The following is a 15,544-nucleotide window of genomic DNA, read 5'->3' as shown; positions in this document are numbered from 1 at the left end:
AGAATTCGCAAAACCTTGAGAGATCTCATAAGATTTTTGCAGGCTCTCATGGGACCTTGCTGCGAACCGGCGCCAATGCCAGCATTGCTTCTCCGCCAGTGACAGAGGTGCCGGTAGAGGTGGGTGGTGTGGCAGCAGGTCGAGCGTCACAGCAGAGTAGGGCTCCCCTTCCTGTTTCGCCTCAGGCGGCAAAACGGGATGCACTGGTCCTGACGGTGGGTGTTCCCTAGACAGTAGGTTGTTCCTGTTTCAGGCACCAACAGGGGATGTCCTAAGAGATGGTTTTCCTCCAGACTCAGTTGAGATTTGCGTGGAGGTGGCTTGTGTGATGGAAAGTCAATGCACATAAAAAATACCCATCATAAGCAGAGAATCAGATATGAGTTTAAGGGGTCCTTGCTAATGATTCCTTTTATCATCTATTCAGCAATGCAGGTTCAGACAGTTGGGGAAGGATAATAATAATAATAATAATAATAATAATAATAATAATAATAATTGTATCCCACCCATCTGACTGGGTTGCCACAGCCACTCTGGGTGGCTTCCAACGCATATAAAGCATAATAAAACATTACACATTAAAGTAACATTGTATTTGTGCTGACAGCTTGGCAATCTGTAACCCTTCCCATCTTCTTCCCTGTCCTCCATCTTCATCTCAGGCATTGCTCCCAACATAACCAAAGGGCCCCTGGACAGCACAGTAATTGATGGGATGGCTGTGGTACTCAGTTGTGAGACTTCAGGGGCTCCCAGGCCAGCTATCACATGGCAGAAAGGTAATGGTGAGTTGAGAAACTTTTCACTTCTTTTACAAAACTGTTCATTGGATCCAGGCATGGAAGTGAAATATCTTCAAAGAGGGGGGCATAGCTCAGAGGTGGGACACATGCTTTGCTTCCAGAAGGCCCAAGGTTCTACTCCCAGCATCTCCTGGATTTTTGAGGTGGGTTTTTGTTTTTTTAAGAAAATGGCTCAGGTGGCAGCTGGTAGGAAAGAAAATTGCCCTGCCAGACAGAGTAGTCAGTAGTGGACTGGAAGGACCAATTTCATATGCTTCCTTGTACCTTTGAAGCTGTGGATTTGAGCCACTTACTATGGAATTCATATTAATATGCTTAATCAGGCACACTATGGACAAGCCCAGTGCTTGGAATGAACTAGTTCAGCTTAATGAATTAGTTCAAAAATATCTGAAATGAAGCTGAAAGCAGTTCCCCTAACTGCCGGGTGAGCGAATAAATTAAACAATTCATATTCCACTATGTTTGTGTTTTGATGTTTTCAGAAGTATATTTGACACAGCAGCTTGTGACATTTTGAAGGCTAGAAGAAGAAAAAATCCAAGGATAATTTGGGTGAACTTGAATTGAACTGTGACGTGAACATGGGCTCTCTAAATCCCTAAAAATCATGGTCCACAGCTGCATTCACAAACAAGTCATATAAAGAAAGAAGCTTTTCTTACGCCTGCAGTTCCTTTTTCTTTTCGACTGGGAAAAGCTGAGGCAAAGCCACTGGAAGCAAGTAATCAGGGGTGGAGTTTGGTACTATGGCACCCTAAGCTAGGCCAGAATTTGGCACACACACCCCAACCAGGCCTTGCAGGTCCTGGGCTGTGGGAAGGAGGCATGAAGGCTCTGGTGGGGTCCTAGAGCCTTCCCATCTCCTCCCCAAAACTGGGCAGGTGCTAAATAGGCTTTAGGAAGGAGGTGGGAGGACTCTAAGACCCTGTCAGAGCCCTAACACCTCCTACCCTGTAACTGGGCAAGTGCTTACTGGGTGCCTTGTCCTCTTGGTGCTCAGTGCCCTAAACCACCTCTGCAAGTAATTGTAAGACGTACTGAAAGTATGGTGGCCAAACCACTTTATTTAGAACAAACGCATGCATTTGGTATTAGAAAAGCCCACCAGAAATCTTATCTCCTCAGCAGCCTCAGGTTATATTATCTCTGGATTTCCTGAACTGGAAGTGCTCCAGAATCCAATGAATTGGATCTCATAACACATGGACGGGATTATCTTAACATTATGGTTAACCTGCTGTTGTGGACCAGACAACAAACTCCGCTCTTTCCCATGCAGGCGAACGAATCCTGGCCAGCGGCTCCGTGCAACTTCCTCGTTTCACTCTGCTGGAGTCAGGAAGCCTCTTGATCAGTCCTACGCGGATCTCAGATGCTGGGAGCTACATTTGCCTGGCTACCAACTCCCGGGGAGTCGATGAGGCATCAGCTGAGCTCGTTGTCTGGGGTAAGGTGCCCGCTGCCTCAGTTAGCCTCCTGGCACGGGACCAGTTCATGATCTTCCACGTTGTGTGCAATTTAAATCTTGGTCGCATGTATTCGGGGTCTGTTGGTGCAATCAGACAAGTGTTTCATTTTGTTAAGAAATGAAAAGGGGGGGGGGGAGCTTCATCTCACAATCTGAGGCACATGGACATGCATGGAAAACATACAGACTTTATTTTCCAGGGCAGTCTGCAGTGCAGCCAGGCAAGAGACTGGTGCAGTCTAAAATCAGTGGCATATGTGGCCTGTGGGCGTCAAATTGGTTTTGAGCACATATCCATCCCCCTTTAAAGCAGCTCTGACTTTGTGGAATAGAGAGATAGAAATAACGTCCACCATGCTCCAGGTTGAAGTGAATCAGCGCCCCCTGCTGGCCCTATAGTAAATAATACCCTGTCAGCGTCCGAACACGCACGCTCTGGGAATCTTTGAGTGGGTATATTTATCTATGTGTATGTGTGAGTGGGTGTTTATTTTTATCCTGCCTCCTGACCTAAAAATAGACCTTTATATGAAAGACGGTTTTACCTAGGCTGGTTCTCATGGTGATTGTCACATGAATTCTGCCATATATTAGCCTCTCCCCACTTCCTCTTTGCAGGTTTCCTAAATGTACACAGATAGTCAGGTATGTAGCTTGTGTCTGATGAAAAGGCCCTCTCTGTGGTAACTGACTAGCAATGGAGGTTTTGGGCTGACCCTGGATGTGGGAGGGAATATGGATGGGAACCAGCAATCTCTCCAGCGTGGGAGTGGGAGGAGGGGAACCCTTGAATTTGGAGCTGCAAAACACCGCTTCTTCTAGTTTTACTCACCAAAGTCTGGTCTGTACCACATGATATATGAGGAGCAGGAAGTGGGGTCTCCTGCCGTACAGCAAAGGGGTTGAACTAGATGGCATTTAGCCCCCTTTCAAATCCGTTATGTTTTGAGTCCGTTATTAGATGATCTCACACTCTTATGATAATTGCAGTTGACGCACGTGATTCTGCGGCTTCCTGCTGGTCTCATGCACAAGGAAGCTTTTATCTGTTGAAGTTAGCAGGCCCAAGCGTTGACCTCTGGCATGGCACAGCAATGGCTGGTTCGGTTTCCGATTATGTCTGAGTGCCTCCTGTCTCTCTGCATCTACAGCCCGGACTCGCATCACCAGTCCTCCTCAGGATCAAAGTGTCATCAAAGGCACCAAGGCTTCCATGACTTGTGGAGTGACCCATGACCCCAGAGTGGTAGTCAGGTATGTGGCGGTACCTATCCAATCTAGGGTGAAACAAATGGAAGAGCTAACCGTCTTTGGAGTACAACTTGGGGAAGTAGAGCTGGAGAAGGAAAGGCAAGGCAGTCCGGTTAGAGATGGGTCGCATGGACTAAAAATGCCTTTGTTGGAGTATTTCCTGCTAGAGAGGAATAATCTCCTGGCCTCTGCTAAGCATGGATTTGCACAAGTTTCAGCCGCTTTGTATGTTTTAAACTCTTAGGAAGTGGCCAGCATCATTGTAACCTGAGAGCACCCAGGTTTTCATTCAACTAAAAAGCATGTCTAAAATGCACGCTCGAGTATGACAGTGTTGCAAAGCCAGCAGTCTTCCAGCCACTTCCGTCTATGTGTCTCAAAAACACTTACAGGGAAAGGTAAAGCGAGGAGAACCTGTGCAAAATCGTGGGCCCACATTGCCACCTGGTGCCTGGCTTAGTGACGGTGCTGAGATTAAAACTGCTGTGATCCCTCTTTGGTGTGAAGGAAGACAGCCGTGGCAAACATTTGTCTTGGACTCCAACCGTGTTATAATGGCAGAGGTGTTGGTGCTGAAAAGGCCAGGTGTCTGTAAGGCAGGACCTTGTGTGTGCCCTGCATCATTAAAAAGTAATAGCTATTCTGTGCTGAGGAAAACTGAATTCTGCAAACAGTATCCATGATGCACATATTTGCTTTAGAAGCAAGAAATAACTGTTTCAGTTGCAGTCAGCTCTGAAGCAGGAGTGGCTTATAGTCCTGCGGTGTGTAGCTTCGGTGAGCTGGGACTCATGGGTACTAATACCAGTCTTGGGAAGCAGAAAGAGGTATTGGTTTTTGGTGAGAGGTAGAATAACCTGGGTCACCCTGGCCCTGCCTTTTCTCCCTAGATACATGTGGGAAAAGGATGGTGCAGCACTGAACGTGGAGAATGTAGCACGCATGAGGCTGGACAGCACAGGCACCCTCCATATTGCCCAGACCTGGTCAGGTGACATTGGCACCTACACTTGCCGTGTGGTTTCTGCTGGGGGCAACGATTCTCGGAGTGCTCACCTGCGAGTCCGGTAAGGATCAACCGTTGAAGGCAGGCATTGGGAACTACTTAAGACCAGGGAGGACGGACCACATAGCATGGTGCATGAATAAGAAGGAGGGTGTGAAGTGTCACCCAACAGGTGACAACAGGTTCTCACAAGACCACAGTGAATGATGCACTCATAGTGATCTAAATGTTACAGGAATCCTCCATCCACAAACCGAGCACAGGTGAACTGTTCTCCCAACTTCTTGGGCTCTCCAGAAGGTCTCTTTTACTCTCTCTCTTGCTTAGGATCCACTCTATTAAACCCCAGATAAACCCAAACTCCAAGTTCCTCCCATGCACTGCAAACCATTTGTACATTCAAGTATCCCTCACTTGAATGCCCAGCAACACAGGAGTAGCTTTAGTGTAGCGTAGTCCCTTACCGCAGGCATGCACGTGCAAATAACTTGATTGTGCGAGTCTTTATAGCCATGGGGCCACCTATTCCCATGCACCCTTGAAGTGTGGGATCACACACCACATTGAAGCAGATCCCACACGACTTGGTGTGCATGTGTGTATCAAAGAGGAAGTGAATGTGTGAGTGTGACCTGGAAACTGGGATATTATTCTTACTCCCCCCCCCCCCCAGGTGCTATTATGGAAAAAACATGGCACTATGGCTGAAATTCCCATCTTACTTCCCACAATGCCACTTTGAACCACTGGATTACTTTGTGTGTGTGTCTGCTGTCCATCCACACCATAGCAAGATGCCTGCAACTGGCTCCTAGGGAGTCCTGAGCTGCTGCCTGCAATATGCAGAAATTAGTCACAGGGCCCAGCACGGTTAATGCACAAAGCGGCTTGGTGTCCCTGGGATGACATGGTGCACCACCATGCCATCCTCTTGGCTGCAGCAGCCCTGCTGCTTGCTGGAATGAGGTGTTGCCGTGAGGCAGCAAGGATGGGAGAGCACAGCGTTGGGGGTGACCAGGCATATGCATGCTTATGGCCATCATCAATGCAGTGCCAACTAAGGGCTCGTCCACAGTATGGGTCCAAGAGCTTTTCCACATGCCCTGTGCTTTCTAGGCACGGATCCAAGTGGAGTTTTGATGGTCCCGCCGCTTTCCCCAGGAAAACTTGCTGTTTATCTGCGGAAAAGCCAACTGGCGTTTATTCCGATTCAGCTGTAAACAGCAGACTTTCCCAGGGGAAAGCGGCAGGATGAGCCACCACTGTTTCTCTTACCCATCCTAGCGAGCAGCAGTTGCCACCACAACCAGGAGGGTGGCAGGGGACAGCCCACGCCATGCCCTGTGTCTGCCTGAGACTCTCTCCAAACAGCTTCTCTTTCTGAAGGGGTGACATTCTGTCCTTGGGTCTCTCCGGTTGTGACAGCATCTAAAATAGGCTTCTTCTGTCATTATCCTCATCAGACAGCTCCCGCACGCACCAGAAAACCCCATTGCCATGCTGAGCACTGCAGAGAAGCGAGCGATCAACCTGACATGGACCAAACCCTTTGATGGGAACAGCCCGCTGCTTCGTTACATTCTCGAGGTCTCCGAGAACAGTAAGGCACTGCATATTCCTAACTATATTGAGATCTTGGGGGCAGCCAGAGAAGCCAGCCCCATGGCCTTGGGGCTGAGGCTGATGTACATTCACAAAAAGGGATGCGGGTGGCGCTGTGGTCTAAACCACTAAGCCTCTTGGGCTTGCCAATCAGAAGTTCAGTGGTCCGAATCCCCACGACGGGGTGAGCTCCCATTGCTCTGTCCCAGCTCCTGCCAACCTAGCAGTTCGAAAGCACACCAGTGCAAGTAGATAAACAGGTACTTCTGCGGCGGGAAGGTAAACTGCGTTTCTGTGTGCTCTGGTTTCTGTCACGGTGTTCCGCTGCGCCAGAAGCAGTTTAGTCATGCTGGCCACGTGACCTGGAAAGTCCTCTGTGGACTAACACCGTCTCCTTCTGCCTGAAAGCGAGATGGGCGCCGCACCCCATAGTTACCTTTGTCTGGACTTAATCGGCCAGGGGTCCTTTACCTGAACCTTTTTTACATTCACAATGTGGTCTGAGGGAGACTGGGTGGAGCAGGAGGCAAATGCAGTAGGAGATGCAGAGCATCGGAGTTCTGCGGTGGCTCTTATGAAGACTTAATTCCAAGGACTTTCCCACAATGCAATTTATCACACCTCATCTATTTGTGGCGTTACGTTGTCAAGGCTTATATACCGCATTTGCTTCAGATTGCTGCTGAATTGCAAGTGAGCTTGTGTATCCTCAGCAGTAGGGGGTGATCCTGCCCCATTGCTGCCAAACTCTGACAATGCCATTTCATTCCTCGACAAACCAAAACTGCCTAGTTTTGTAAATCATTTTGAGGTTGTTGGGTGGTGGGTTGTTGCAGCAATGTCCTTTGGGTGCAGCTGGAAGCAGAATAGGCTCCTGGCTTCCAATTTGGTGGGACATCAGGTTTGGGGTCTTCCTCCTCAAATTCTGTGTTGCTCTGGGCAAAACCCAGGCCATGAGACTCCTTCCTGCACAGAGGAACTTACATAGAGACGAGGAAGTGAATAGTAAGAATAGGTAGACTCCAACCCTCATCACTTTCTCCCGTATTGCTCCTTTACCTCCCTGCTGCTTTCCTCTGTGCCTGGTAGATGCTCCCTGGACAGTGCTCATGGCCAGCGTGGACCCTGAAGTGACCTCAGTGCTGGTGAGAGGGTTGGTCCCTGCCCGCTCATACCAATTCCGGCTATGCGCTGTCAATGATGTGGGCAAAGGCCAGTTCAGCAAGGACACCGAGAGGTGAGGTGGGCACATCTTAGATGGGGGACGGACCGACCAGGGTTTGGTTTAATTGCAGGGGTTGGGTGATGGTGGGGTTGGGAATGGGAATGGAGCTGAAGATGATCTGGTGTGTCTGTGCTGAGCCTTAGTTTTTGGAGAGAGCCAAACATAATTTGGGTAGGTGGGCATTGGGGGGTAGTGTCCTGTTTCCCACCACCACAAACATGGGTCTATCATCTTGGGGTCAAGAGGTCACCACCATTCCTCCTCATTTAGCCAGTCCTTGACAGGTGGGGAGAGAGATTATTGGGTTGTAATTTTTTTTTATTAAGCATTTTGAGTTTTATTGTGCATTTTGAGTTTTATTATATTGTGATATTATGTTGTCAACCACCCTGAGATCTCCAGGTATAGGGTGGTAAAATAATCATAATAATCATCATAATCATCATAATCATCATAATCATCATAATCATAATAATACGTTTCAGCTGTGGGTTAAACCACAGAGCCTAGGGCTTGCCGATCAGAAGGTCGGCGGTTCGAATCCCTGCAATGGGGTGAGCTCTGGTTGCTCGGTCCCAGCTCCTTGCCAACCTAGCAGTTCGAAAGCACGTCAAAGTGCAAGTAGATAAATAGGTACCGCTCCGGCGGGAAGGTAAACGGCGTTTCCGTGCTCTGCTCTGGTTTGCCAGAAGTGGCTTAGTCATGCTGGCCACATGACTCGGAAGCTGTACGCCGGCTCCCTCGGCCAATAAAGCGAGCTGAGCGCCGCAACCCCAGAGTCGGCCACGACTGAACCTAATGGTCAGGGGTCCCTTTACCTTTACCTTATGTAGCGAATGGGTAAATGTGGCTGGAAAAGGGACCATCTGAGTAAAGTGTGGCCTCAGAGCTTGGTGGTTTGTGCACAAAGGAGTGGTCTGGCAAGATGGTGGAACTTAGCTTGTAATCATCTATTCATCCAGTATACAAAGAGCTTAGCATGACCGATTATTTGCTTTCTTCAGTGTTTAAAAGAGGGTTTGATGCAAACCAATGTGCATATAGTGAGAAGTGGCTATTTGAGAAGCGGCACCAGGCATTGTCTTGGCACATGCCGTGGCATGGCTGGGTTGGGCATTGTTTGGCAAGGACAAGCTGACATAGCTTTGAGAGTCTAGCCTACCTTCCAACCATCCCTGAAACATGCCTCCGTTGTTACCTTCGCTTTGCCAGGGTTTCCCTCCCAGAGGAACCGCCCACCGCTCCCCCTCAGAACGTCATTGCCAGTGGCCGAACCAACCAGTCCATCATGATCCAGTGGCAGCCGCCGCCTGAAAACCACCAAAATGGCATTCTCAAGGGCTACATCATCAGGTGGGTGAGCACAGCATCCAGGTTTCCACCCTACATCTCTAGGTGGATAGACCTCTGTCTCGGACAATGGAATTGCTGATGATCCTATTGGAATGTGTCTGACTTCAGGGAACTGGCTTCCTCCCCCTCTGGCAGTAGATAAACAGAACAAAGGAAAAGGAGTCTTCTTACCAGTTAGAAACTTTAATAATCACAGCGAGAGAACAAAGAACCCATCTCCTAGAAATGGCAGTGCTCCCAGTTAAGAATCCCACCCCCTTACGTCCCTATTAATCCACGTCACTTCTACCTCTTGTAATCTGAGCTTGTCCCCTCTGTGCTTTGTGTGCTTTCTGTTCTGCCACTTTCTCAGCTCTTCTTGACCTTGGGCTGAGTGGATGAATTCTTTCGAGACAGCGAATCTGTTAACCCTCTCTTTCCCAGTGTTTCTTCTCCTAGCTGTTCCCCATCCAGTATTTCCCAGCTTCTGCCTTCTGAACTATGTCCCTCTGCAAACCACTGTTCCAAATCTATACTGTCCTCCTGCTCCTGGGAAGATGCAGGAGCAGGAGGAGGGGGAGGTTTCCACCATTCCTCCTTAGGAATGGTTTTAAACACAGTGTAAGGTTTTAAACGCAGTGTAAGGAGTCTCTGTGGGAGTTTATTGTATTTAAAAATGGGGTATCAGAGTTTTTAGGGGGCTAACCAGGTTGGGATAGCTGGGCTTGTTGGGTTTTGAATGTTTTATGTAGATTTTTCAATTTCATTGTTCTGTATGGGACAATGACAATAAAGATTATCGTATCGTATCGTATCGTCAGTTCAGCCCTCCTCAGCACAGTCCCCGACAGAATGCTTCACTGCCAGGTCTGATACTGGAAAAGCAGGAAGTTTTTGCCATATGGTTTGAAAGATCTCTGATGATGACGTTGTTGGTTCTGACCTGACCTCTTGTCCCTTCCTCAGATTTTGCCTGGCTGGCCTGCCCGTCGGCTATCAGTTCAGAAACATCACCAACGCTGACGTCAACAACCTGCTGCTTGAGGACCTGATCATTTGGACCAACTATGAGATTGAGGTGGCTGCATACAACAGCGCTGGGCTGGGTGTCTACAGTGCCAAAGTCACAGAGTGGACCCTCCAGGGTGGTAAGTTGCAGTACTAGGAAATGGGAGGCGGGGCAGGGAAGATGAGAACACAGATTAATGTGGCCCCAGAGTGGCTCCATAGACCCAAGATGATTAGAAAGGGAGGTATACTGGGCCTAAATATATATATACTCCCATTGTAGGGGCTGAATCTTAGTATGTTTTTAAGAGTTCAGGACACCGCTGGTAGCAGGCTCAACCAAGAGTTCAGGTTATTTTTATTTATTGACTCTGGGTGGGATTCACCTTACAAGCTTGTGCAATAGGGTTCCCCCCTCTCTTCTTACCCCATACCTCCCCAAATTTGCTCTGGGGGAGGCCAGGAGAACCCACAGAAGAACATGGAGAGGGAGGGGTGAAAAATTCCATCTGGCAAGCTGATATCCTTGCACAGATGGAAAGCTTGTCATAGAATGACATTGAATTCCACCATATATTTTATCCTGATTTTCCCCAACTCTTGTCTCCCCAAAAGGATCACATCAGTAAGAGAGCGGGTGGGGAGGCAGAGTCCTTGCCATCAAATTAGAAAGACAAGATGCAGAAAGGAAGGGGAGTAGACAAGGAAGGGTGGGGGGGGTCAGTTCTCTTAAAGCCAGGGGAAATTGCTGAGAAGCAACCAATTTATTATTATTATTATTATTATTATTATTATTATTATTATTATTATTAGTTTATACCCCACCTTTTTTCCTGATGGGACCCAAGGCAGCTTACAGATTTTTTTAAAAAATCACTAAAAACACAAAAACAATCAATTTTTTTATTATTATTAAACATGGATGGTTTTAAAACCTATATAAAATCTACTGAAACCGCACAAATAATTACAATAAAACTACCAGGGCACCATTCCTTTGGCCAACGGATGGGGCCAGAGCATCCCCTTCCCCTTCCTTCTCCATTAGATTAGCATCACAGGTAGAACGAGGGCAGGTGGTGTCAGCAGCAGCGCTTTCCATGCTTCCACCTGTTCATACTGAGGCGCCTCCTTTAAACCTGCCCTCCCACAGTGCCCACCGTATCCCCGGGCAACGTGCAGGCCGAGGCCACCAATTCCACCACCATCCGCTTCACCTGGAACCCACCCAGTCCCCAGTTCGTCAACGGCATCAACCAAGGCTATAAGGTAAGAAGGGCTGGGAGGAGAAGGAGAAGCCGCTTCTCCTCTAAGCCTAGGGCTGTAGCAAGCTACCCAAATGCTCCTTGGGTGCTTAGGAAGCAGAGGTGTGGCTGTTTTATCCATAGGTCCCGGGATTAAGCAACATACGGAGGTAAGTGGCGATGTGGACGAGCTGCAACATCAGTAAGCGGGTAGTTCTTTTGTCTCAGCGAGGCTAAATAGGTCCAAATTGGTGTGAGATGTTACAGGCATCGCCATCGCAGGCCCCATGTGGCTTTCTTCCCTCCACAAGCAGCATTTAAACAAGAAAGGAATCTGTACTCCTCATTCCCTCTTTGCCTTGAAGCTCTGTAGTTCCACGGCCTCCCATCAGGAAGGGCTGAGTGCTCCCGCTGTTTCCTGTCTGCACTTCGCTCTGCCTCTTTTCATTACCTAGTTTGGGGCCGTTAATCATTGCACGGGGGTTGTTCCTGGGCCAGCCAATTACTGTGGCCATGTCCGTAAATCTCCCATGCAGAGGCCTTCCGAGGCTTTCCTACCTTGCTTGTCACGGCGCAGATTAACAGGGGGTACGGGACTTGGCTAACACAAAGTATGAAATCACGTAGCCCCTCCTCTCCCTAAACAACCATATCTGTATCAGGTCCAGTCCCCCGCAAGCAGCCAGGAAGCAGGCCTGCAAAAAACGTATAGTTGCTCCCACTCTGTTTTCTGTCATCGCTTAGCTGGCTGTAAAACACCAATTAAATGATGTAATTCCATAGTTAGCAGCTATAATAAACTGGTATCCTTTATATGAACCAATTATCTGTGGGGCCACCGTTTCGGCGTTATGCATTGCAGGAAGCTACTGCACCCAAGTGCTCCGAACTGAAATGGCAACTTGATTTGCAAAGCAAGAGAGTTTATGCCACTGCTTTCCTTGATGAAGCATCGCTATATTTGATTTGATCAGTGCAGTTAATGGCATTTAAGCCCCCAGTTCCATATTTCCATGCATTTTGGATGATCCTCTTAGCTCACTGTTATTTCATAATCAGTCCATTTAAAACAAGATTCTACTTAATTCTTTTTCTATTAGAATGGTTATTATCATTGCTTCAAGCTTGTCTATTAAAATATATTTACTAAGATATTATACTTATAAGGGAGCCTCGCCTTGTTCGCTCAGTTCCGAATTGTAATTAATTCAAATTTGCATTAATTAAATTGAATTAAAACTTGTTTCTTAATCTACTCCAAAGAAGTTCGGGAATTTAATTGCTGCCAAACGAGATAACCAACGTTAAGAAGGATACTTAACATACTTATTAAATGCCACTTAGTATTTTTGATTAGTATTTTTGGAGGCCTAATTAGTATCTAATTAACTTGCTATAGGCTATCTCGCACTGTGCCAATTAAACACCCAAACATCCTTAAATGTAACACCACGACAAAGTAGCTGATTATGCATTGTTATCAGTGTCAGTTAATCAGCCAGCTTGTGTTGAATATTGTTTTGGATGCATAAGTACATACACTTATTAAAACTCAGCTATTCCTTTCTCCTCCTCCCCACCCCCCATTAACTGATACTTAATCAACACCAAATAAAAGAGAGGATATGAATGGAGCAATTTAAGCACTAGCTGTTACACCTAAACGCTCTCAGATTTATTTATTTTTCACAAATTGGTCTTACCTTTAACCCTTTATAGAGTAGCCCTCTTATCAGCCCTGTACTTGATAGTCTTTATGTCATCCATCTGAGACAAAGGCCGCTGTTTTCATTTTAAAAATTAGCAACCACTTCTGGGCTGTGTAGTAAGGTTACCAGATTTTTTCCAATTTATCCGGGGACACTTCAACTTCCTACTAAACAGGGGACTTATTTGTAAATCCGGGGACTGTCCCCAGGAAACGGGGACGTCTGGTAACCTTACTGTGTAGGGCTCCCTTTAACGTCAAAGGAGAACACTCTAATTTCTTGATGGTCAAGGAGCTATAGGACCCAAGCTGCTCTTGCTGGACAGGGCAAAAGGTAGGGATGCAAATCTCAGCCCTGCCTTCAGAATGCCCCATTTCTTGACATCCCACAAGCTGCCACATCCTTCAGGCTGCAATTTGACTTGGCCACTGTTTTGACAGGTAAAACAGGCAGGGCTGGCTGAAGACATTTTGGCAGCTGAGGTGAACCACAAAATGGTGCCAACTCCTTTAAGGGAAGAAGGAGTGACTGAAGATCTACATCAGGAGCAGGGAGAATAAAGATCTACATTGGGATCTTTTCACCCCATGGATCGTGCCACCCAAGGCAGGCACCGCATCTTGCCTCCTGGGTGGGCCGGCCCGAGAACAGCCAGTGTTGCACCAGCAGACTGATTCCTCACAGGCAGACAGGTTCAGGGACACCTCCACCCAGTGCAACCCTCCCTCCCGCAGCAAAGTGTAAAAGGGGTTCAGATTGCAGCCTCAGTTTACAAATAGTGACTGCATTTTCCTGAGAAAGGGAAGGTAAAGCACACGCCTCAGTGTCGGTTTATTCTTTGAGTATTTGTTTTGTTGTCCTGAACAATTTGGAGGAAGAAGGATATATGCAATGAATAAAAAGTGCAGCACATGGTTTTTCTCACAGCCTCTCACTTTTGTGAGAGAGAAAACAGGTTCTGCTTCCAAACACCAAAAGTGAAAAATGACTGGTGGCAGAACCGGATAGCATTTAAGCTGCTTTTTTAAAAATCCTGACTCCTTCCTCTTCTCCTTTAATTGGTTACCCACGTAGGCCAGCCTTTCAAATTCAGTCCCTTCCAGGTCTCCGAGGAAAGAAATCGCTCTCTGTGCATGGCCAACCCCCTAACCCCTCAGCACACACCTGTGCTTCAGAGAAACAATCAGCCGCCTTTAATCCCAGCAAGTTTCCCCCTTTATGTCTTTGAAGCGGCGCAGCCGAAGGGGAAAAAAAAGATCAGAGGAGCTGAAAGCCATAGAAGAGGATGGTTAAAAACCCATGTGGCTCCCATGCTGCCCTTTTGAGTAATAGCGCAGTAGGGATTAAGGTCAGGATTGTTAAACATGCTTAGACAAGTCTAGGTCCAGCCAAAGCCACATGGGCACTACATGTATGTTCTTCCGTCACCTGCCAGGGTGCTAGTGTCTGTCAGGGATGAAGGGAGATGTCTTGGCCTCAAGTGCTTTCAGCCTCCAAATACTCCATTTACAATATAGTGGAATGGAGCTAATCAGACCTTGGTCAGCTATAAGGCCATACATTTACAGGTGCCCATACATTTTCACCTGTCTCACTGTTTCATCTTCAGTCAGGATCACCCCAAGAGGCTACTTAGAAGAACCTACTTTTTTGGCAGCGCCTACTCTGCCCGGTGAACAACAGAGGAGTGAAGGGAGGCAGACAAGTCTGGTATGCCCTGCCTGCTGCAGCTGGGCACCCTCTCTGGTGGGTGCCATTACAGGCTGGCATTACCCAGATGTGGGAAGTCCCAGGGACTGTTTCCCAGGCAGAAAAGGAAGCCTCTGGGCGGAGCTTGCTGCCTGGGCAATGGGTCCCACCCACTCATCTCATCAGCGAATCACAAGTGGACATGGGCTCCCCACGCCTCCAGTATAGGCACTGTGGCTTGCTCTGCAAACACTTTTTGTTGGATCTTTGCCTTTTGCTTTGGAGCATGTGGCTCACCATGTAACCAAGCCCAGAATACTTGCTGTAGGGGGAAAGTAGGGAGGCAGAGCAAGGTGACCCATGCCTCGGAGGTGCGAATAGGTCCCTTAAGTTATACAGTGGAACCTCGGGTTACAGACGCTTCAGGTTACAGGTGCTTTAGGTTACAGACTCCGCTAACCCAGAAATAGTACCTCGGGTTAAGAACTTTGCTTCAGGATGAGAACAAAAATTGCGTGGCGGCAGCAGCAGGAGGCCCCATTAGCTAAAGTGGTACCTCAGGTTAAGAACCATTTCAGGTTAAGAACGGACCTCCAGAACGAATTAAGTTCTTAACCCAAGGTACCACTGTATTAAGAATGGTGTGTCCTCAAAATCCTTACTCTGCACTGCATCCCACAAAAAAATAAAAATGAAAAGCATGGCATAGCAGGTGACTGGAAGGACTTTAGTTGTTTAAAATATCTGTTCAGGACTAGAGACTAACATGGTTTTAGCGCTCGTTTTGCTGTTGGGCTATGCCGTACTGCTGGCACTAGACAACAAAATTATTGTCGGCGAATGAAAAGCAGCAGCTGTTATGTACACAATTTATTAAACGCCTCGACAATGACACTGATTGTTGAGATGAATGCACCAACACTGGTGTTTACACCTTAGGGCTGCAGCACTAAGAATAGCAACTTGGATTACTGAACGCAAAACGTCTATAAGAATCAATTGCTTCTTTCTTTCTTACTTGCACCCGCACCCCCAACCTATAATTTTATTTTATTTTGGTTTTTTATCCCTGAACTCGGGTAAAAAGAATGAGTGGGTCAGTTTCGCTTGGCAATTTCTTCCAAGCATTTGCTATAATGAGTATGTTGCTAGGGACATTTCAAAAACAAAGGATATAATAGCTCTTTGTCTTTCTTCCTTC

At 47.4% G+C, this 15,544-nt stretch overlaps 1 protein-coding gene across 9 annotated transcripts in view; it reads left to right on the top strand.

Moving 5' to 3' along the window:
- SDK2 (sidekick cell adhesion molecule 2) overlaps positions 1-15,544 on the top strand; it is a 337,529-nt gene that overhangs the window by 271,172 nt on the left and 50,813 nt on the right. For 6 of the 9 annotated variants that reach the window (XM_079965324.1, XM_079965321.1, XM_079965328.1 and 3 more), the window contains exons 10-18: positions 666-788; positions 2,089-2,256; positions 3,429-3,531; positions 4,419-4,595; positions 5,998-6,134; positions 7,226-7,373; positions 8,574-8,714; positions 9,660-9,841; positions 10,855-10,970. In XM_079965324.1, coding sequence (XP_079821450.1) covers positions 666-788; positions 2,089-2,256; positions 3,429-3,531; positions 4,419-4,595; positions 5,998-6,134; positions 7,226-7,373; positions 8,574-8,714; positions 9,660-9,841; positions 10,855-10,970 — 1,295 coding nt within the window. The remainder of the gene's footprint in view (positions 1-665; positions 789-2,088; positions 2,257-3,428; positions 3,532-4,418; positions 4,596-5,997; positions 6,135-7,225; positions 7,374-8,573; positions 8,715-9,659; positions 9,842-10,854; positions 10,971-15,544) is intronic. The other 3 variants (XM_079965327.1, XM_079965322.1, XM_079965329.1) reach the window with 1 other exon arrangement.

The sequence above is a fragment of the Podarcis cretensis genome (assembly GCF_951804945.1).
Source record: "Podarcis cretensis genome assembly, chromosome: 2".
NCBI classification, from domain to species: Eukaryota; Metazoa; Chordata; class Lepidosauria; order Squamata; family Lacertidae; genus Podarcis; species Podarcis cretensis.
Note: the sequence above shows the minus strand (reverse complement) of the source record. Positions and strands in the feature narration are given on the sequence as shown.